This window comes from Ambystoma mexicanum, chromosome 1q (genome assembly GCF_040938575.1).
Source record: "Ambystoma mexicanum isolate Mex_15411 chromosome 1q, UKY_AmexF1_1, whole genome shotgun sequence".
Lineage (NCBI taxonomy): Eukaryota > Metazoa > Chordata > Amphibia > Caudata > Ambystomatidae > Ambystoma > Ambystoma mexicanum.
In genome coordinates this window covers 138,670,824-138,694,784 of record NC_090922.1, presented here as the reverse complement: position 1 = coordinate 138,694,784, position 23,961 = coordinate 138,670,824, and the positions used below count along the sequence as shown (strand labels likewise).

The window sequence follows — 23,961 nt, the reverse complement described above, 5'->3', positions numbered from 1 at the left end:
CGTTAAAATGCCATCTCTGCAAAAGTGTAATAAAGGAGCTTTCTGCGTGTATGTTGTATTGCAGTCAATGAGCAGGACTGTGCAGTAAACAGTTCAGTACACTATGTGAAAGTTGAAGCCAAAAGCTTACCCCAAGTCTATGTTTAGCAGATGTTCTTGCGGCCTGATTAATCAGTGGCAAGGCCTCTAATACCTTCCACCTTTTGCAGAATTTCCTCAACAGAAGAGAGCTTGCTCGGGAATTCTCTCTGCCAGAGGGGATCTCCAAGCTCTCCCTGCATCGGGAGCTAGGCTAGAACCTGAGCCAATGTATCCGTTAAGCCTGGGTTATTGTATACGGGGCCACTGGAGAGTTATAGTGGAGCTTCACATAGTTTTTACTGTGGTGCACTCTAATTTTCCATAGAGATGTGACCAGTCACACGGGAGTACAATTTACAAATGCTGGTTTGAACTAATAATCACCACACAAGTTATTACATTCGTCTGAATTATTTCTCTGAAGCAAACAGCCATGTTACATCAAGTTAATTCCACGATCTTTCACATTTGTTGGCCTTCTTCCGATGAGCGGTCATTCAACAGAAACACATTTTAGACTACTATAAGTTGAAAACGAAGTCTTTTATCCTAGAAACATACGTCACTTCAAAAGCTAAAATGCCATTCGCTCAGCATCAAGCAGCTGCTGCTACTTGGGTTTTTATCCCAGAAGACGCATTTACATCAGAGGGTGTGTAGAGTAAAGGACCTTAAGAGGTCCTGGGGGAAGTGCCGAGGAAACGAGCAGCAGCTCCCACCCACGGCATTCCGAGCCGGCAAGCAGGGAGTGAGCAGTGACCTGCCACACACTGTCTCCTAAAACCTCCAGCCTTAAAACCATATGCTTCCTGAGCATAGGAACCACAAGAGGACATTACTACTTACATTTATAGATATAGTATTGAATGCTGGAAGATCAGTATTATCCGCTAACAGTGTCCTGTGCTAAAGTAAAATAAAGGACACTAACACAACCCCTGGGCTCGGTGTCATCATTGACAGGCCACTTCAGGGTGGTCTTCTGTTTCACGAAAGGTTTGATTAACAGTCTCCCAATACATGCCTCAATCACCAGCTACAAGTAGAATTCCCAGGTGCATTCGGGGGGACTGAACTTTCCCACATTAGCTCGCTGACATCGTCATACAGTTTGCCGTAAAGTAAACAGAACTAATCTACATCTGCTGCAAGTAACGGTTTAACCAACATTGTTGGCCAGCGTTTTAATCAGCAAGCCCCATGGTGCTTTCTCACAACAACATATTCTCTAGTTCAGGAATGTTTCACTCTTGAATGACATTCACCAGCTCGAATGTTTGTAAATCTTGATTTGCCGTGTTTATTTTACATGTAGCTAGTGCTAAAAGTAAAATCAAGTGGTTCATTAAGTCATTTAGGACTTAACCTTTAAAGTTTATAAATACAATACATTTCCTGCGTTTTCAAGCATGCCAGTCTGTCTATCACCGCCCAGGGGAGTTGCTAGGTCTGAAAAAGACCCAGGGCTAAGCTGATGTTGGAATTGTTGGGACTGGGGGCTAGCTAGTCTTTAGGCTGTAGCTCCTGAGATTCTATCTGGGGTTACAACCAAAAGATCAGGGGCTATAGCCCCCTTAGCCCCCCCCTAGCAACGCCCCTGTCGCCGGCTCTGATATTTGCACGCTACTTGTAATATTTGAAACTGAACCTGAGCATCGAGGTGACCATGTTCAACACAATGGGCCTCATTACAAGGTGGGAGGTAAGGGATTACCGGCACCGGTAAAGGCACCGGTGCCGGTAATCCCTTACCTCCCTACTATGAGTTCCCTTTGCGGGTCCTTCCTTAACACCTGGTTTTTGCAGGCGTTAAGGACGGGACCCGCAAAGGGACTCTAGGGCTAATAACGATACCGCAATTTGCGGTACCGTTATTAGCGCCTTCCCCATTCCCATTGAGCCCTATGGGGGCTCGAATGGGAATGGGGAATGGCCCTGGTGAATGGGGAATTACCGGTGCCTTAAACCTCAGAATGGACCGGTAATTGCTCCATTCACCAGGGCAGAGTCGGAAGGGTTTTGGAGGCAGCCATGGAGCTAATAGCTAATAGCTCCATGGCTACCTCCAACCTCGTAATGAGGCCCAATGTCTTGCTACTGGGGATGTTTAATTCTTCCTGCAAAGTCACTTTGTGTTCTGCCATGTGTTCCTACATGGCTTTAGGCGTTTCATCCCCAAGAAGCCCGAGCATGGAAATTGATTTGCATGCACTACTGCACATACTTTGTTCTGCTCACCCGAGAAAGTAATAGGTCTGGAAGGTTGATGGTTGAAATATCATGCTTTGATAAAGTAATGTAAATTGCATTTGGAAATATAATGCTTATTACATAGAATTATTTGGAAAATCTGATTTAAATTAAGTGGATGTTAAAAACTTTTTAAAATTGTAGTCACGTTATGTGGGTGGTGACATGTCTGGGAGTAAGAAAAGTACACGACGACTGAACAGTGCAAAGGGCTCAAACTTTAGGTTTAGTTCACGGATGTCCAACTCTAGGCCTCGAGGGCTGAAATCCTGACACCTTATCTGGTGATCCCTCATTAATATTCATGAGAAAAAAATGTGCATATATTTAGAATCATTGTATGCAAAATTGTCTCATGAATATTAATGAGAGGAATCCTAAACATCCAACATATTTCTGGGCCTAGAGGCCTGGAGTTGGGCAAACCTGGTTCAGTGGTACAGAGAAGCACCATCATTAAAATGATTAACCCTTATGTGCCACGGACGAGTATGCTCGTCCTTTTGCATAGACGTGCATAATAGCCTGGCAGTTAAATGAAATACTGTAACAAAAGGGAAAGCTTCTAACAATCTTCATTGGGGTCACACTGAAGAAATCCCCAAATGGGGGCCACCAAGTGGTTCATTAGACGCATCGTTCAGGGGTTTTCAGTGCCCTGATTTGCTCCTCCAAAAATAAAACACTTAATGCTAAAACACTTTGACCCCCCCCCAATTCTAAAACACTGTGACCCCTATTCCACCAAAAACATCCCAGAATCTGCCAGCTCTGTAAAAGACAACCAGGTTGCTTAAAAGCTTTGTTGTCACATCACATGAAAAGCCACTCCCCTTCTCAGCCAGTCCTAGGGCAGCTTGAGCCTCTAGAAGCTGTTCTGCATTGTTGGGCAGTGCACATTCTTAGCTCACTCACATTAATGAGCAACTGTTAAAAGCAACATCACAAAGGTGGGGTTATCCTACCAATGGCGACTGCTGTCTCCAAGGCATCGCCGGTTATCATTTTCATGGCTACTCCGGATTCGAGGAGGATCTGGACGGCTTCTTTTACTCCATCCCTGGGAGGATCAATTATCCCAACGAGGCCCAAGAACATGAGCCGTCCCAGCTCTGATCCAGAGGCAAGGGCAAGTACTGGTAGGAAAATTAAGCACAAGGTTAGGCATTTCCGAACACACTTTCCCATGTATCAGACATTCACTACCTGCCAACTCAGACGCATGTGGACATTCCTGCAACATTAGTGCATTGTCAACGTGGGCAACAACAGTGGTTACTTTGATGCACATTGAACTATTCTGTGGGTGCAAAAGGTTCAAGCTGGGCAGATTCTGCACTCTCTGTACACGAGGACTACTCCAACGCCACTCTCGAACTAGGCCAAGGTTGCCTGCCTGGGCATGTATGAAAACATAGGAGCAACCACAAGGAGTTGTGATGCACACTTATAGCTGGAGGTGGATTTAGTCTGTGCTACTACTTGAGCAGTACTCACAAACCGAACAAACAGACAGCGCATGTTTCATGCGACACCTAGTGCTTTATCAAGGCCGCTGACTATTTTCCTCTATAATCCCTGTGAGCAAGCGTTCGCTCTTAGGGCCAGTTTGGTTGAGCTACGGCCCAGTGGCCTTTACTATTACTGGTACAGGGATTTATGCGATGCTTCAATACATATACAGAGCAAACATAGCTGGCAAGGAACAGAATTCGGTACAAGAGGGAGAATCAAGTTGGGAAATGGTGAGTGAGAGAGGCAGAGCAGAGGGCTATAGGGAGGATCAGGGAGCGTGGGCGTCTACAGCTCACAAATCAGCACTCCAAATACTTTTATTTGATGAGCAAAGTCTTAATTTCCATTGTACACTTCAGGAGCCAAAGGGCAAGTTTGATGAGCTAGTTGAGCTTTTCCAGGAACCAAGCTTACTTTTTAATATACCGTGCTTCAGGTTTGCCTGCAGCCTCTAAGCATGGCGGAACCAGGTATCGAACCCGTACTGCTCTGGCGTGGTCTTGTTTCCAAGATGGGTACATTGCCCCCGAGCTAGCTTCCCGGCCATTCACTGAGGAAGAAAGCCTCTTGCTCTAGGCAGCTCTCAGTAGTACACCCTATGCGTGTACCTTTGCTGTGTCCGATTAGCAGCAAGAAAGCTGGAGGGTAGGCACAGGTGCATGCAAATTATAGATTGGTTACACCTCTAAATCTGAGAAAAGAGGGATTCAAAGCATAGGAAGCACTCTGGCTTCTGCACTTGCTTTGTGGCAAGCAAATTGTCACCATTTCTCGCCCTCCAATATACTCTATAGAGAACAAGGTCAGATCTTACAACAACGCTTAGTGGCAGAGAGCTGCAGAAATGTTACGATAGCAAGGTAGAAAAAAGCCCTCCATTGGCACTCGGGGGGGTTCTTCTTAGCTGCTGGGCAAAGAATTGCAAACTATTCCCAAAGGAAACGATAGATGGGCAAATGCTCAGCTATTGGGGCCAAGGAAAAGATGTGATGAACTTAGTTTATGAATTCCTGGGGGTTTGATGGTTACCACACTTTTCCCCAACTTGGGGTGATGATTATGGGGCGAGGATGCAGATGTTCTATCACCAGAATTTTGAGGAGTTCGACTGATCTGATTTATTATTATTTTTTTTTTTTAAGATTTAAAGATCCTGGTACAAGCATTTTGAGCTCATTCAATCTCGCGTCTCTATAAAGGCAGATCCTTTGAATCGTGTTCACTTTGTGCCCTGCGTTTAGGGAGTGAGCTGGCAGCGTTAGAGTAGTAGAAGCAAGTGCAGGGCAGGGATTTCACTGAGAAAGGGGGCAGATGAGGATTTGCATAACAGTAGGGTAAAGTAGAATTCGAATGAGAGTACGACTCTTGATAGGGGAATTAGGAGATTAGGAGTTAGGGTACTATCCTGGCACATGTTTTTATAGAAGGAACAAAAATCACAAATACGCACATGGACCAGTGATTATTTTGGGCACAGGAGTGGGGAAATTGCCTGCATTGACATGACAACACAATGACCACGAAAAATATTACGCTCTGTGTCCATGTGAACATTTCCCTTGGCAAGACCTTTCTCTGCCCTGCCTCCACTTCCTCTGCCAGGCTCTGCCCTACTGTGCCAAGTCCAAGCCCAACGTCTTTGTCTAGTCTGCCACGTGTGTTTGCTGTGGACACTGGGCCTGCAAACCTGCCCACAATAATACGACTGGCTCAGCACAACACTTCAAGTCATGCACTAAATCCTCCTCCTAAGAGGAGAAGTTCACCTCAACGTCCTCTCAGAGGGCCTGCCATCCCAAAAAGTAAACCTGGCTCCTTCCTTCCTCATGGCTGTGAGATATTCACAAATATTGAAGTAAAACAAAATGCAAACACAAGGAGAACTTCAACAAATAGAACGGGCAGGGTCATACAATTAGGAGGTGTTAGGTTTTCTTGATTTACACCGTGCACCACCCCCTTTTCTATGGCCTCCAGACGCCATCGTGGCTGTGTAAGGTAAAGTGTGGTGGGTTGGCTAGGGAGGAAGAGAGGAATAAGACAGGTGTTGTGCTCAGCTGTTGATGCGTGTAGAACCAGGAGTAACTGGAGATTGTGCAGGTGTGCTTTGTTTTGTACAGTGGGTGTTTTTTTTTCCAGATGCACTGCGTCCACTGTTGCTGTTATTGGGTGTTGGAGTCTATTGGGTGCGGAAACAAGGAATTTTTTTGTGTGGGGCGAGGTGAAAGCATAGAGGGAAGAAGGAAAGGAAAACTTATTTAGAAGAAATTTAAGAGGGTGAAATATAGGAAAATTTGCTTTTTTGGAGATCTAGAAGGAAAAACAAAGCAAGTGCAAACAATCAAACACTCACCTCTCAAACCCAGTGAGCCCATGCTCTTCTCTTCCTGTAGGTAGGTGGCGATCTGCTGTGGTGTTAGCGGCAATGGAATGCCCCCACTGTTATATGTGGTGCAGTACTGAATAAGCTCTTCAAAAGCCCCCTTCATGAAGTAAATCTCTTCCGAGGCCTGAAAAGATCACAGGACAGAGAAAAAGGTTTGCACAGATTGCTCCAATCAAAGCAGAAGTGGGGATCCAGATCAAAAGGGGGGGGCGGCCTTATGATCAAGCCCGCACACTGCTCAAAAGGGAATGTGACAAACAGAAGAGAGGGCAGATGACTTGCTAATGTGGTTAACAGGCTAATACATGCCAAGGGAGCCACCCCTGTGGGCCCCCCAGAAGTTGAGCACACTTTGACCCTAGAGCGGTCCAACTAACAATAAAATGCGCCCAATTGCCAGGTAAGCGCGGCAGCACCATGTCTGTTAGTTAGGGTGGCAAAGCTAAGGATCTCACTGCCTTCAACATCCCATACAAGCCATCATCACAAAGGTGGCTTTACAGTGACTGGTGCGGATTCCGCGTATACAGGTGGACATTTCTATTTTAAGCTCTTAGTAGCTTATTTGCGATGGGCTAGGGGTGCATCAAGCCTCATGTGCCCAAGTGAAGACTTGCTTGCCAGGGAATCAGCAGTATGTTGCTACATGGTCGACATCCTGGCATTAAACATCTAACTAGCATTGACAGTGAGCCGAGTCCTACAAGACAGAGGGGGGACTTAACCGTATGAAAGTTATCATCATTTCTGGGCTGGTCGGCGACACCAAAAGGCAAGTCCTGCTGCTGAGAAAAAGTCTGAAAAGTTCACCTCGATTAATTTTGGTGAAGGGGGCTGCAAAAGGGGAGGCAACCCGACTCTGCCCTTGAAGTTGAGCCAAGGCTTACCCTCTTTATTTTGAGGAGAACGAAAACCACCTATAAAAGGCAGTTGCCTCCTCCATCAGCAAAACCTTCCCTGACAACCATACAACTGAGGTCTACGGTAAGCGCAAAGCATCAGCCCCATGAAATCCGCCCATTTACCAGTCTGCGGCAACACCATAAACGCGACAAACCATTTTTTACCATCTGAATATTCCCCAGAGTTTTCCTGGATGTCTATTACTGGTTTAACCTCTACCGTTCTGGAGTGCCGTCAAGCCCCTACCACTCTTCCCAAAAGGGGTCTTCCTCATGTTCCTCATGAGCCTCCTCCAATAGCCCCCTCGTTCGAGAAGCATACATGTTTCGGCATGTCCGTAAAGACCATCGAAGAATGTTACCTCATTCCGTAGAACGCATTTCACCGCCATCCACTTTTGTTCAGAGCTGAAAGGGATCTCTTTCCGTCTCATGTAAAGGTCACTCCGGTTCTCCAACCCCATCTGCGGTGTGAAGGGATTTACAATCAAGCCAGGAATCGCAGCCCCCATTGTTCAAAGTAGCTCCAATGGGATGTCTTTTCTTAACTCACGAGCTCGCACAATTGCACATGGCAAGTCCATTGTCATTTAAATAACGTATTGCTTTTGTTTGCATTATAAACATACACACACACCACATTATTACACCAGCAAACTCAAGAACTCGATTTTTTGACTGGAAACAAACATCAGCAGCTCCCACACATTTCCCTACTCCCAGTGCTTGACCTATACGACTTCCTATGGATAATATATTTACATTTTAAAGAGAAGCTGCCCCAACAGTGATATTGTTCTATAAATCCACTTCCTAATTTTCTGCCCCCCACCATTGCCCTCATCCCTCTGCCCCATTTCCCTCTCGGGCAGTTTATATTCCTCAGCGGTTTGTGATGAAACCGCCCGGAAGGTGCCAACTAACACAGGGGGGGAGGGGCGGGTGGGAGTTTGCTGCGGGTAACCACCGATTGGTGTGCTTGGAACATCCTCCTCGCCTCGAGCAGAGCATGCATGGGTGGGAGGGATGCCGAGGTCTTCAAGACTGGCCACTGACTCCTCATTGACTGGCAGTTTCCCAACATGTGTGGGGAGAGGTCAGTTCAGCCTTGTGTTCTTACTTCCCCATAGTGGTGCCGTGGGTGTCTTGTGCCCAGCAACTCAAAGGCTCTACGAGGAGAGGGACAAATGACCTTTGGATTTGGTAGACATACTGGGCCTGATTCATGGAGCATTTTCCTATGGGCTTGCGCCATTATAAAATGCTTCCATGAATCAGGCCCACTGTCTTGTGCTCTTCATAAGGATACCCTTTAGTTGGTGTTCAACTAAAAAGTATCCAAAAGAGTCCAAAAAAAGCCTGCATGTGTAATCAGGACTTCGATTATTCCACGTTTGTGGAATTCACTTTTAACTGTGTAAATGTCTTGCCCCTTATCGATTTGTTTTCCAATTGTCACAGTGTTTTTCTTTTTCTTTGTTGTTGCTTTTTAGTTTTTTACACTTTTTGTGGATTATCTAATATTGTGATGTTAATTTTTTGTGTTCTTTTGTTAAGTTACACAGTGCTCCTTTTTGGCTTTGAGCCACGGTCACACTGTTTGCAATAAAACAAAGTACACAATGCAGACTATGCTATAGGTATTGTGTTGCTCATGAATTAAGCCTAGACAACGCAAGGTAGCAGGGACTGGCTGCCTCCAAGCGATTCGGCCATGAGTTCGGAGCTTGTGTACTCCAGTGTGGGCTCTAGAAATGGTCGCACTCCAATGCATAGTTAGGGCACCACTGCTGAATGGCAGTCCCTTGGCTATTGAAGTGGACCTAGGACTAACCCTGGAAACCCAGGTGTGCCCTATTGCAATGTGCCCGACAGGTTTACTTCAACCTTTGATTTGGGTGCAGCCTGCTGCAAAAAACCTGCCATGGGAGCCGAGAGAGCGAGAGGCAGAGAGAGAGAGAGGCATAGAGAGGCAGAGAGAAAGAGAGAGAGCGAAAGAGGCAGAGAGAGAGACAGAAAGAGGCAGAGAGAGAGGCAGAAAGTGTGTGTGTGAGAGAGTGTGTGTGAGAGAGTGTGTGTGAGAGAGTGTGTGTGAGAGAGTGTGAGAGTGAGTGTGAGTGTGAGTGTGAGTGTGTGTGTGTGTGTGTGTGTGTGTGTGTGTGTGTGTTTTTTCACACATGGGTGTCTATTCAGAATGGCCGCACATGTCACTGGCTTTCAGCACCTAATGAAAATCTTTATTTGCAACTTTAAAATCAGTAATTCATTCGCTTCCGCCTGTAAAAGCTTATGAGGACAATTAAAAGTGGGGGTAGCAGACCACGTGTTCCCCGAGAGTACATGCAGCTGCGCCTTTCTGTCTTACACCTAGAACGGAAAACGGTATGCACACGGAAGCACTTCCCCGGAACGCATTACAAATTGCCAATTTTGGAGGTGTCCCCTACCTTCATAGCCAGAACGACGAGTGCGCCCTCTGTCGGCTGACCCAGCAAGGTATTCGTGCGAATAATGGCGTTGTTGGCAACACACCCTGCCTGAAGATAATAAAAAGTACATGGATTAGTGTTCAGACGTTCAAGGGCTGAAATCGTTCAACAGCTAAATTCATTGGTAACCGACTATATTATTCACTTCTGTGGAATTTTGTCAGACATAGCGAAGGACCAATAGAAATGAAGACACTCATTTTCGGCAACATTGTTCACAGCCATATTTCAAGATGTCGCAAAACTCCCTATTAGCAGTAGAGAAACATTTGCTCCATACTAATACCGAGCAAAATTGTACTTACTTCTGTAATGAGGGCTCTAGCATCCATTTTGTGCACTTCGAGTAGTTACTTTATCTACAAGGCGCGCAAGCGTGTGTGTGTGTGTGTGTTGCATAGTGTAGATTCGCACCTCGACCCCCTTTCTCGTCACATTCCTTATTTACAGGAAGTGAATCTACCTCACTAGACGGGTACCCTTTGCATGAGTTAAACAAAATTGGAATCCCCAAAAATGTTCCTTAAGTTTCTGCGCTACCCCGGGAGGGAACACGAGAAGCCTCCAGTGAAGTCTCTTGAGTGTTGGCGCAGTCACAGAAAAGCCCCATGGAGTCCAAGCTGGAGTAGTGCCCCCTACTGCAAAGATTTGGCTCTGCCGCGACATGTAAAAGGTCGCGACTTGGGCGGGCTTAATCCCCAGCCAATGAATTCTAGAGCAGAAAAATAAACGTACCCTGGATGGGTCAACCTCTCCAATCTCGGGAGGATAGCTCAGGGGCAACGTGCTCTCCTTGGAAGCAATACGACAAGGGGCACCACAGGTTCGATCCCCGGGTCCATGCTTAGAAAACTCTGGGTATTGAGCACGTTATAGATAACCTATCATATCGATGCCCAGATTTACTCCATCAAGCATGGAGTAAACCTCACAAAAGCGAGGGTGACCCGTCGCACACCCCTAGACTCCAAATCCTCCACTATTTCATGCACAAACACAATTCTAGTAACGAATACCAGTAGGTGGTCATTTCACTTAGGAGTTAACACAACCTACGTGGGAGGGTCTCCATACTCAGACATCTTTAACATATTGCCCAGATGGATCACTGCGAGTAATTTCTTTTCTTAATGAAATAATGTACTTTGTTTTGTTTATTCATTTAGTATATTACAGCCTATAAGGCTTTTTATACAAATACGTCAAAAACTGATTGCAACACAAACAAAAAAAATCTCATTAATTATACCAATCCTGTAAATACATTAAAAGCCAAATTCCATCACAATAAACTACATAATTCAATTAATTTTACGTTATCCATCATCAGTTCAATCCAAGTCCAAAATTTCATCATATGATAAATCAAGTGTGGGTCGTTGCCCCCATAACATCTACTCCACAGTTCAGCTAAAGTGGCTGGCCCAACACTAAGCAATCTGCTATACCTGAGAACTCACTGTCTGTGAATGTTGCCCAAGCTCTCACATTCCAAGAGCAGATGTTTGGAGGTCCTGCCCTCCACACAGTCTACAAGAACGCTGTGGTCTGGCTAGCCCAATTCGTGCTACGTCAAAGGACCTCACAATATCACACTTAAACTGCATATACCTATGACAATCCAATTATAGCGGTATTCATGAAGGTATAATGGAAATGTAGGTGTTGCCTGATATTGGGTAAAATATTCATGGATAAGGGACAGGCTACCTAGATTAGTAATAGTTTGCACTTGTTCCAGGGCACACACCAGCCTCCTTACCATAGACTTAAATGTTGTCAGGCTCAAGTAAAGGGTGTTACAAGTTAAGGGGGCACTCCATTGCATAGCCTCCTATACAAGACCAAATGAACACATAGTGCTAAGTCCACAACACTCCATCAAGGAAGCCGGCTGTATAATGCTTGATGTATCAGGTTCAGAATTGCGCAATTTCAGTACAGGCTTGATTTGCCACCGCATAAGGAGCTCTTTCTATTACGCAATCAAGGCATATGTATTCAGCTGGAACACGCTTATGACGTTTTAACCATGATATAAGGCTATTGGTCTCGAATTTCAGTAACTTCTGGGGAAAATTACCACTCCATACTTCCGTTCCATATGGCATGCGGAGGGGGGTATATTAGCAAAGTATACTTTCAAAAGGGAGTCGATGGAATAGCCACCATGGGCGCTTGCAAAAGTTTTGATGGAGAAGAAATGTTTGTTGCGACGGCTTTGTAGTGGAAGGAAGTTCCAGATGCAGGGGCTTGGATAGAGAAGGCGGATCCTCCCAATCTGGAGGAGTTTTGGGGGGATTACAAGAAGGAGTGCTGAGCCTGATCGTAGAGGATGGTAGCAAGTGATATCGTCCTGGAGGAACTTTGGTCCAGTGTGGTGGACGGAGCGGTGAGTGATGCACATGGCTTGAAAGGTGGGCTTTCGGCTCATAGGGAGCCAGTGTAGTGTTCTGCGGGTGGGGATAATATGTTCTCTAGGTGAGAGGGTGAGGAGGAGTCTGGCCACAGAGTTTTGGATTTGTTGGAGTTTCCTGAGCTGATGTGCTGAGACGCCTAGATAGAGGGAGTTGGCATTATCTAAGCGGGAGAGAATAAAGGCAAGTATATCATTCTCTTTAATATTCAGAATAGAGTCAACAGTCTTGACAGTGTAAACTCGCTCTATATGGTGAATAACAGAATAGATTCATTACAAAAGAGCGTGCAGGATGAGGCTGTGATCATACTGGCATGGGACTTAGTTTGAACCCCTGAACGATATCAAAGGGCTGTTTGAAGAGGAGGACATGGCTTGGGACATACCAGACTTGGTCATGAGTTACCAGGGCAAAAACCATAAGTCAACGAAAAGGATGGCTCGGGTCCTAGATGGTCTTCAGCTCAGGGCAGCTAATGGGCGGCTGCAGGGTGACAAACCAGCTCAACCGACTTTGTTAGCCGGACTCTGCCAATGCCATATCGACTATATTGTCACCTCTGCCAAGTATTGGTGCATCATGGATGACATGCTTGTAAATGATCGCACAGAGTGACCACCGACCATTGGTAGCCAGGTTCAAGATCGCACAGAGGGTTACTGACGAATGCAACACTAACTTAGTGACAATCACTGGTAACTCTAGGAAGAGAATTAAACGGGAGGATGTCCTAACTAAGGGGATGAGGGCACAGATTTACCACGCAGTGCTGCCAATCCTAGAGCAGGTGCTTTGCCATGAGCTAAGCAGCAGTGAGTTGATTAGAACATCTGAAAATATGATCTCTAATACTGCACCTTTTGTCACCAAGCCCAACAAAGCAGTCCACAGTGGTACATTAAAAAATATAGCACGACAGTGAATGCCGCCACGCCAAAGTTGATCTCATTAGGAAAGTGAAAAACCCCACAGCCCAGATAATACCAGACTGAGATATAGGAGATCATCCTATATGAAGCTGGTGAATACGAAGAAGGCTGACTTCTTGAAGACTGAGTGTCAGGAGCTCTTGGATGCTGTCAACAGTCGGGACAGCACGACATTCTGGAAAAAGGTCGCTGGAGTAACTACAGAGCACTCCAATACCATCCATGGGAGTATTCCCGAAGAAGTATGGGTTAATCATTTCACAGACCTTATTGCGTCTAATGCTTCCCAGCGTTGTACATCTGCATTGATCATCTCTGATGATTCCCCTAAGCCCCCCCAGTAGTCAGTCTATGCCTTGCCATTTGTGAAGCAAAAGAGGCTACTTAGCCCAGAAGGCAGGCAAAGAATCAGGGCCGGATTTAATTCCCCTCGATCTCTTTAAGAACTTTTGGGCCTCTGCTCTATGTTCTGTCTACAATGCAGTGATTGTATCTGGCAAAGCACCCACGTCATGGGTGAAACACCCATAATCCCTGTGTACAAGAAAGAGGGGCGGGACAACCCTGCAAACTTCAGACCTAGATCACTGCTCAATGCTTCTGGAAAGTATATTTGGACGTACACTTTTGACACACTTGGTGGCATGGGCAAAATAGTCCTCTGCAATTAGCCACATCCAGGCAGGCTTCCAACCCGGTCTGAGCACAGTGGACCGGGACTTTAGGTTCTTTCGGATTCATCAAAAGTATGTAGCCCTGAGGAAACAGAATCTGTATTGCATCTTTATTGACCTCAGGGCCGCATTTGACCCAAACTTTGGAGGGACCTAGCAGATAAAGGTATACCGGCAGGCCTTTTGCTCTCCATCATGAGTCTGTACATGGCTAATACGGGGAAGGCAAGGTGAAATTTGGCAGCTAAAGCAACGCGCCCCATTGACATCAATCTTTGTGTACGCCAGGGTTGTGTCCTGGTGCCCACATTATTCTCCATTTACATTAACAAGTTGATCCTTGGCCTATTCCAGGTAGAAACTGACGCACCGAGAATGGGTTCTGACCTCACACCCCTTTTGCTCTTTGCTGACGATGCCATTCCAATTTCTGTCAGGCCTAAACAGGCAAGTTGATGCATTCCACACAGGCTGTATCGACAGTGGCCTTACAATAAACATCTCAAAGACCAAAGCCATGGTATTCTTTTCGGCCAATAGCAAGAAGTGTCCTAGGTTGAGGACCATATGGGGGCTACCTATCGAGCAGGTAGACACCTTTGACTATCTGGGCATTAGATTTGCAGATAAAGGCACATTGTCTGCACAGGTAGAGAAGGCAATGACCACATTGGACGTAAAAAGCAACACCCTGTTAAAACTAGCCATCTTGTTTGGCGGTAGGCGGATTGTCTCCCTCCCTTCAACTCTAGAATGTGCAGGCCAGTGCAGCGGCTCTATATGGAGTCGATACTTGGGCTTATGTCAACTGTGTGCAACTGCAAACCACGGAAAATGCCTTTGTTTTAAAAACTATTATGGCCACCAAAGAGCACTGCTAAGACGTCTCTCCACATTGAATTAAAACAGCAAATGGCTGCAGATGTTTTGGCCAGCAGACCCACCTTCTATTGGATACGACTCTAATCTACGACTGAATTGCCTAACTACAGAGAGGCCATGCGCGACGTACTGCTGCAGTCAGGAGGCAGTAGCATCCAGCGGTGTATGCATGTGAGGAAAGGACAAAGCTCACTGGGGATGCAGCAATTATGGCACAATTCGGAATTATTAAACTTGCAGATGAAGGACCAGGTAAACATAAATACTGGCTCAAATCCCTATGTACTATTGATAGCTACCTCACATCGACAGCCCAGACAAGGGAATACGCACAATGCAAACCAACCTTACGCAAGGAAGAGCACCTGGAAGATATCACCACTCCTATGATGAGATCATTGTATGCAAAGCACAGGCTGTGAATGTTGCCATTGAATACTCTACTTAAGTGGCCGGTAACAGACTCCGATCTCTGTAAAGTATGTTTACCTGGCAGGGAAGACAATGTGCATATTTTGTTTTTATGTCCTTATTATTTGGGTCTCAGAAGCAATTTATTGAAGCCTGTTTTGCTGAAATATAATGTCAGACACTTACAAGAAGCATTGTTATTGTCCAGGCGCACAGCGGACAATTTGGTGACCTTCGCATTTGCGACCTATATATACCGTGCCTGGTTACTTAGAAACACGTTCCTCAACACCACCCAGACGGTCTACGCACTGGTACAAGAAGGATTGGACTGTTACTTTGACGGGTTGGCTCTGGTCCTCCCAAGTTCCACCAATCTTGTAATGGCGCAGTGAACCAAAAGGAGGATGATTTTATGGAATTCCCTTTTATCGTGGTACATTTAGTATGTATTTATGTATTCCTGTATTTATTCTGACTGTTACGTTACACTTTTAGTGGCGATGCTAAAATAAAAAGAAAACGCACTTGTACTTGTTGTGCAATTATATTTGCATTTTTGACCTCCATGAACTAAAACAATGCCATGTTTTGTAAACCGGACTTAGAAAGTACCCAAATCACATGATAAACCAACATGGCATTTTAAATGAAGAACCCTTATAGAAACGTGTTATGCAAATGCAGCAGGATTGTAAGTTTACTTTCGTTATTATCAATCGGCACCTTCAACTATCCGAATGTGAATCAATGCCAACATCCGCTTTGGGTTGTGCCACCATCTTTTAAACATTTAAATGCCTTCAACAAATTAAACGGTGCTATAATTTCAGCTTATAGTCGTTTGTCACAGACTTGCTGAATGTTATTAATTAATAGCAATGTTATTAATGTATTGTTATTAATAATTCGCAATTTCCGGCTTCCAACATATGGGCAGAATAGGAGCAGGACTTCTGGTAGAGGCATTTGGCTACTCCTCTACACAACTGCCATTCCTGAGGCCGATTTTTCCAACCTCCCAGACTTCTACGAAGAATAACTCTCTTGGGCGGGAAGCCAGGTATAAGGGCTGGAATGAGGAAGCAACCATTCGAGTAATGACGATTCCTATTAACTAATCGACACATGACTTCCACCCGTAATTATTTTTTTGTCCTCAGTGTTTAACCAAGTATTTGCTTCTGTCACCCAGAATGAACCCAAACCACATTGCAAAACAGACTGTGTGCACAAAGGCAACCTGCCAAGGAAATACAAATTAAGGTGACACCATCCTGCGCCACCGCAGAAATCCAAGAAAGCCATGTCCGCCTGCTTCACTCATGGGAAGGGGGCAAATAGTAAATACAACTTGTACGTACATCACAGGGAGGAGGAAGATCTGTTCCAGCTACCCCAGAAAGACCAATAGGGGAAGGTGTTCTCCCCTGAACGAGCCAGCAGAGAAAGCCATGCTTAGCTTCTGGACACAGGCAACCTACACACACCTACACCCACACACCTACACATCCCCCGCCCCCGGAAAGATGGCTTCCAGAAAAAAGGGAAGAGCAGAAGCAAATGGCAATTTGAGCCACCACAGAGAGCACAACATTCAAATGAGAGGCCATCCTCTGGGAACTCTGTCCCTCCAACCTCCTGGAATACACGAGACAGTCTCCTGCCCCTCAAAAGCCTTTCCGGGCCCTGAAACCTACATCGCAGAGCCAAGCATCGATTTGGAAGCCATGGTCTGCAAGCTACACAGCCTTAAGAGAGCTCTAATGGCTCATGGGGAGCACAGATTGAAGGAGCGCCACCCACACTAGTCCCTGCTATCCCGTGCCCTCTACCCGATCCACCTCCATGCCAAATAGAGGGTGAGGAAGAGGGATTGTGGCAGGGTCAATGGTATAATAAAACAGGTTTAGCTTGCAAGGACATGTTCGGGGCCTTTTGGATCTGGGGTGCACACCTTTAGGCGGGGACCGCAAACCAAGGAAACTAGGGAACCATGAATTTCAGTTCACCACCTTCACCCTCTAGCGCCCCCCAACCGAGTCGCAGTCGCAAACTGTAACTTGCGATACGCCTTTGGCAGCAATTAAAATAAGTATGGGAACTCTGTTGGAGTTCCCCAGGGTCCCATCGTCCATGCTGGAATCATAATGTTAAAACAAGTAGGCTCTCCATGGCCACATTAGCAGCCCAGGATGCGAGTCCTTGGGTTCTAGCACAGGTATGGGGCATACTTTACCAATAGCAGCCAAGAGGAGGTTATACGGGCTGTTTGATAGAAGCAGCACAGAGATCAGTAGCCAAGTGAAAAGGGTCTACCTACCCCAGAATAGGAAGAGAACTGGGATAAGCACCCTCAAATAAATGTACTGCCGCTGAGGTATAGGTACAGGAGACAGATTGGCTATGGGGAAGATGCACATATAATAGCATAGATAGAGGATACGGATATGAAATTACCAGGAAGGTGCATTTATCCAAGAAATATACTGAGATTAGAAGAGGCATGTGGTTTTCAAGCGGTGTTGCAATCGTTGATGCAAGAAACACATGACTGAGATATGCACCATACAATTGGTCACTATTCTAATATATAAAACAATACAATAGGCAGTTAAAACATGGGGGACACTTAAGGACTTTGGCTTCTAAATCACCCTTAAGGACCGACAATTAAAAATATTTAGGGACTGGCAATTTTGACAGGTTAGGAACGGAGAGATTAAATGAGTTGCCCAGGATCACACACATGGGTTAAATGATGAAGCTAGGAATTTAGCCCAATCTGCAATTTTGTCACTGGACTGCACTGTTTCACAGTACTTGTGCAATTATTTTTGGATTTTTGACCTCCATGAACTAAAATAATACCATGTTTTGTAAACCACGTTTTGTAAACCGGACTTGAAAAGTACACAAATCACATGATAAACCAACATGGCATTTTAAATTAATTACTCTTATAGAAACGTGTTATACAAATGCAGCAGGATTATAACTTTAGTTATCATCAATAGCCATCTACAAGTATCAGAATGTAAATCAATGTCAGCTTAAAAACATCTCATTTGAGTTTCGCCACCATCTTCTAAACATTTAAATGCTTTCAAGAAATTAAATTGTGCGATAAGTTCATTTTATAGTCGTTTTTTGTCACAGACTTGCTGAATGTTATTAATGATGTGTAGAAGAAGATTAGAAATTCGAGTAGAAAGCAAACCCTTTTTTGTGTCAAATGTGCTCTTCAGAATCCTATGACATTTGGTCTCCTGTCTTAGGCCCCTTCCACTCAAATGGTCTTAATGAAAGAAAAGAGCAGCAAATGGTCCAGTGAATGCCAATAGAATATGATATGGAAAAACATTTAGCTGAAGACAGTCTCGTACTACACAGTGAATTAAGATTTCCTTGCTAGGGTAATTGTATACTTGGGTATCAATGTTGGGGTATGATCGTGTCATATTGGTTGTATTCCCTCTATAAATGGGCTACAGGAGCCACATCTCTGGACTAACAAATTATGTTTGTTATCAAATAAACAACACTGATAATGATACCTCTACCGCGGAATATCTTCGAAACAAGGTATCCACTGAGAAAACCTTATAAGATTTACCTGCAGAGAGATGAGTCTCTTAGGGGAGATCCCAGAAGAAGTGTGAACCAGTGAACAAAAGAAATTGGTGACAACACAAGAAATGAGAGTGATGTACTGAGAAGGATGATCAGAGAAGAGAATGCATAGACCTTATGGAATCTGATGACGAAATAAAGAATGGAGTAAGCTTTCATGTGCGGAATGAAGTTGCAGGTGCGGAGAACACTGAAGAAAATATAAGTCGTTTTATAACCATACAGATGCTGCAACGCAAGTAGACCAAGTAATCATAAAGGCTGGTTATACGTAGTGAATAGACTGCAGGCGGTGCCGCCAAAACAGAGTCTGGATATTCGATGTAGCAACTTTAGTAAGCCAGGACCCGTGAAAGAGAAGGGCTGAAAATGTGGCACAGTAGAGAAAAACAGCTGAAAATCAAGGAAGGATCGAGAAGGCTGTCTGGCCCAGTGTCAAGAGTTGGGGCAGCAGCCAAGAACTTGTTATCTATTCAAGGAGATACAAAGAACGTGAGAAGCAAGGCAAGCTCCTGTTAAGGTGCGAAGGAAACACTATGAGTGCCAAGTTTCTTTAATTTAAGATCATTAAATGTGAAGAAATGAGCTCAGACACGGTCTCCTGTCACATGGCATGGTTAGGAATAGAAAATGGGCAAGCTGCATCGAGACTTGGAGATAAGAACATGCTCCCACTCCCTTCTATTCTCAGGAGCAAGTGATACTTTGCAAGGCCAAGTTCAAAGACAATTCAAATGGCAGATGACATGAGTGATGATGGATGATGAGCTAATTGGGTGGGGAGGCGTGGTCAAGTCCACCCACAAGCACCTGGGGTACTTGTTTGCATGCTGCTAGTGAGTCAAATATTCCAGAAGGGTACAAACGTGCCAACCAATTATAGAGGGCCATGTATTGAAGAGCCCTATAGTTTGAGAGCCAATGGTGTGTCGTGTATCTAACAAATATTGAGGATGACTTGCACAAGGAGTGGGTATAGGTTGTCCACCTGACTATAGAGTACAATCACAATACAATCCCCTACAGAAAGTATACCTAGATGTTCCCCGTAGACCTATCACAATCCCAAGTAGGTTTTCTTAGTTTGCCACGTAGTATGATGTCTTGAATGACACATTTTCGCTATAAAAGTGCTATTTTTTAATGAATCATGTTGAGATTATGCTGTGCGATTTCCGTTGTACTCCCCGTTTTATACAATTGATAATAAAACAGCTTTTGTTTGCCAACTTCCTGAGTCGGTCTGGTTATTGGTGTAAAGAGTTATTCTGCACCCCCATCCATGTAATGATGTGCTTCCTCATTTAAAAGGACCTAACGGTTCAGTTGAGGTGGCCTTGTTCAACCCAACAATGATAGTAAATGGATTTGTGCAACAGTGGGTTCGCTTGAATTTTGCCGAGCTACAGCAATGAGGTTCCTGTGAGGTGCACTCATCAGATGAAATAGCCTGCTCCCCTCCATGTGAGAGTACTCTGGCTGCATTTTTGTGAACAATCAAGGCTTCTAACAGTATGCATTCGTAGACCCAAGATCTAAAGTGGTACCACATCAGGGGAGATGATCATTCAGTACACATATTTCTTTTAATTTAAGCCCTTTAAGTAATAGGAAATTCAAAACTACTCATACCACAACACACAAATATCAGAAGTGGATGTGATCCTTACAGCTGCTATGAAACAACCTGATGTTGCTAGCATAAGTAATCTTGCATGGGCCCACCATCTTGCACGGACCCACCAATGTACCTTGGATGGTATAAAGAAGAATGCCACATTTTATGACAATGTGGCGGTAGTCTTTCCCTATGATTTACCCTGCACAATCATTCCCTATGATTGGTTTAAAAGGTTGGTTGTCTCGTCAATCCAAAAAAACGACTCGATGTGCATTGGGTTGTGAAAGCTTTTACTTGCCCAACAAAAGGAGTAGAAAGGCGGTGCAAAAGTACATTCGTTTATCACAGACACTGGTTTTCATGGAAGAACACCCTAGGCAGAGCACGTGCGCTTGCATTGGTACACTTGTCACCACATCCAAAACAAACTACTACATAACCACCATCATGGAAGCATCCAACAAGAGCAGAAAGCTCTTCCAAGCCGTCAAGCACTGCATTAACATGCTGCCAGACACTGCACTACGACAATTCACTGACAAATGAAATGCCATGAACAGCTTTTTCATAGACAAGATAGACAAGAGAAAGCAACACAATGACACTGACAGCTCCAAGCAAGCCAGACATTCCACACATACCAGTCTTCAGCATATCAAGGCTGACCCAATTCAGAACAATTACTTCAGGAGATCCGACCAATGCTCTTACAGCCTTCAGCACCACTAACAACAAAGAAAACATTGACTCCTCCATTGGAAAGGTCAAAGGTGAAGCACTCATACTATTTCTCAATGTCCTCAACCTATTGAGCACACAACGCACCTTCTTCAGTGCATCTCGGGGGGCTTGTGCACCACCAGAAGCCACCACATTGCCAGGCTGGAAGCAAAGAACTGCAAGATGAAGAACAACAGGGACCTGGGCTTTCCTCGCTATGCACCTGTGAGGCATTCGACCATCCATACTGGGAGGGTGCGCTCGCCTGGGCTTTTTGATTTTTTGATAAGTGAAAATTAACGATGGGAGATCAACCTCCAAGGGCTGTGTGAGGCCATTCCACTCAAACTCCACCTGCTTCCTGCACACTCATAGCCACATGTACTGTGGGAAGACACACCCTACCGGTGCCATCTTCCCCGGTCATATTCAGCTGGAATGTAACAGCCCCGGGTATATCAAAGCATCTCCAGAAGGGGGAAGGCACACCTTCCTCCAATCATGAGCAGCCTAATTTATATATCAAAGGATCCATGGACCTGCATTCCTTTTGTACTCTGGCTGGTGGCAGTGCATTCTAACAAGATAATTGAAACAAGCCCAGAGGAGAGGGTTGGTTGCCAGATTAGACAACAGGAAGGCGGGACTAACACCCCTTTGGTATGCAATGTGTCAACTTGAAGATAGTTCCCACCTCTCTTTATGAAAGGCAGTGAATGGCCTGTCTGGGTCCAGCAGTTACCGCAGGTGTCCCTGCAGAGTAGACCCCTTTCAGAGGGACGAAGGATATGATTTGAGAGAGATAGGAAGTCTGCCCCAAGCACATACTTGAAGTGAAGCCTGCATTTTAATCAAGAGTCACGGAGGACTCAGTTAACCAGAGAGACACTTTGATCTACAAAAGACAGGGAGATGGATGGGACTTGGGTATACGTTGTCACCCACTTGCCTGTCCTGTTGCAGAGTACTCTGGTCCTGACGTCATGCATAACAGAAGATTGTTGGTGGGGTCCCAGGATTGGTTCATTAGGGTTGGCTTAGCTTGCACCAATCACTGGGGCCCATTTGGCTTTAAAAGAGGGCTGAACATCTCATTTAGCAGATCATCTGAAGTCTTCAAAAGGAGTAAGGAGAAGGACTCATTTGGACCTGAGCTGAAGGTACAGTTTACCTTACATCTTTCGCCAGTGAAGAAAGGCCAGGAGTTCCAAGAGGCAAGCAATATCCCTCACCTAAACATCTCCCAGGGAACAGAGGGAGATACCGGATTCAGAGGACCCATCCAGCAGCTCCAGGTACCCAACCAGCACACAGCGTTTCTTGCTAGGTTCTGCCAGCGAGCTTCCTAGGTGAGAAGTGCCAGAGAGTCTCTGGACAAAGGACAAAGCTGTTGCCTGTAAACACTCTCCTGAGCTTTCAGCCATCCGCCTTGAAAGGACACGAGCCCTGTGAAGAAGCTAGGAGGAGTGCCACACATCCAGCATCCATCTTTTAAGGACATTTTTGAGACCGTCGGGTCCTCGAACCTCACCCAGCTGCACTGATGACTTGTCACGCCACAGTCACAAGAGCCATCCGACCCTCCTTAACCAGCAATCCAGATCTGCCAACCAGCACAGAAACAATGATTCTTGGCCCCAAGCCGCTATGCCAGACAGCCTGAAGACTGTCAGAGCTCTCCTTCAGGTATGCAGACGTCAAGTGTTTGACCCGTAGTGTAGGAGAAGAGTTCTTCCTACTAATGTACCCCTCTTGATGTTATAATTACAAACAGAAGGGTCAATCAATTGAAAGACAGGATGCGGCACGAGACACTGATGGCTGCAAAGGAATACAACAGTAATCAATATATGGCTGGCGGTGAATTATACTGTATACTTTGATATCTCAGATTAGTAATGGACTGCCTGTGCCAAAAACACAGCAAATTATGTGAAACATCAGGTCAGTGAAACAGTAGACACGTTCGATTGCCACTGGAAGAATACTCTTTAATGAGAGACCCAATAAAGGTGAGTACAGTGTACAAGCTGGGCTCACATATAAACCACAGGACAGCAGATGGCTTACCGTGTAGTAGTCTTGTCTGTTCAATGGCAAAGGAATCAGAAGTACTTGATGGGTTGCATAACCCATAGGTTTTTAAGTTCCAAGAGGCTGGAGAGATAACCCTGCCCCGATGGCACGAGGATGCCTACGGGAGTTAAAGTACACCTCGGGCAGTCTCTAGTCTGTGTACTGGAATCAGAACAAAGAGTCCCTGAATACAATGTTCCTAGGTAAATCCAAAAGCAATCCTTCTCGGTCCGTGTCAAGAGGAGTTCAAGCGGCGAAGTACAGCACGTTGAAGATAGAGAGTTCCGTTAAACAATCCAAGTCGTAGCAGGGTCGCAGGCAATAGTTCAGTAAGGGTGAGGCAAAAGAGTCAGCGTGGAGCGTGAAAGGTCGTTACTAGAAATCCAACAGAATGAAAGGGCAAGGCAAGGTGAAGTCCGTGAAAGCATGTAACGAGGTTGGTACACAAAGCAAGAGATTCACAGGATATGTAGTAACAAGCCACCAATACAAATTCAGAAGCTTAAGACTGCGTTGTCACGTGACTACGTTCCACGGCCCTCTGCACAGGAGGCGGTTATCTACGATAGTGTAGAGGATGCCAGCATTGCCATGACAGCTTCCAGGCACCACACAATGGAATGCCAGGTACACCTGGTGTTCCCTTGTTCCCGTGGACATGAACACCTCAACTTTAGATGACACCTTGAATGTAGCCCCCTCCAGCTGCGTTACGTCGGTCTATTACAACCCGTCATGGTACCATTGGTACGAGTGCCATGGGATGGGACCCGGATACAGACGTCCATCCAGCATTGCTTGCCAAACTGCCTGCCGCCCAGTACCCACGGCTGTCTCCCGCCACTAACTATCTCAAGGGCTTTCGAAGCGCCCTGGAACTGCATCAATGCTGTCAAGCATCAATAACTTCTTCAGCACCCTGTACATTGTGGTTCTGGCCCTCTGGTCCTTCTCCGAAGGCCCCTAAAGACA

The 23,961-nt window shown here is 45.4% G+C and overlaps 1 protein-coding gene across 2 annotated transcripts in view; it reads right to left on the bottom strand.

Annotated features, from left to right (window-relative positions):
• The window catches only part of ATP2C2 (ATPase secretory pathway Ca2+ transporting 2), a 565,565-nt gene that overhangs the window by 114,318 nt on the left and 427,286 nt on the right, over positions 1–23,961 (bottom strand). For both annotated transcript variants that reach the window (XM_069636233.1, XM_069636231.1), the window contains exons 15-18: positions 9,582–9,671; positions 7,497–7,598; positions 6,200–6,356; positions 3,297–3,467 (exon numbers count right to left, since the gene is read on the bottom strand). In XM_069636233.1, the coding sequence (XP_069492334.1) occupies positions 3,297–3,467; positions 6,200–6,356; positions 7,497–7,598; positions 9,582–9,671 (520 nt within the window). The remainder of the gene's footprint in view (positions 1–3,296; positions 3,468–6,199; positions 6,357–7,496; positions 7,599–9,581; positions 9,672–23,961) is intronic.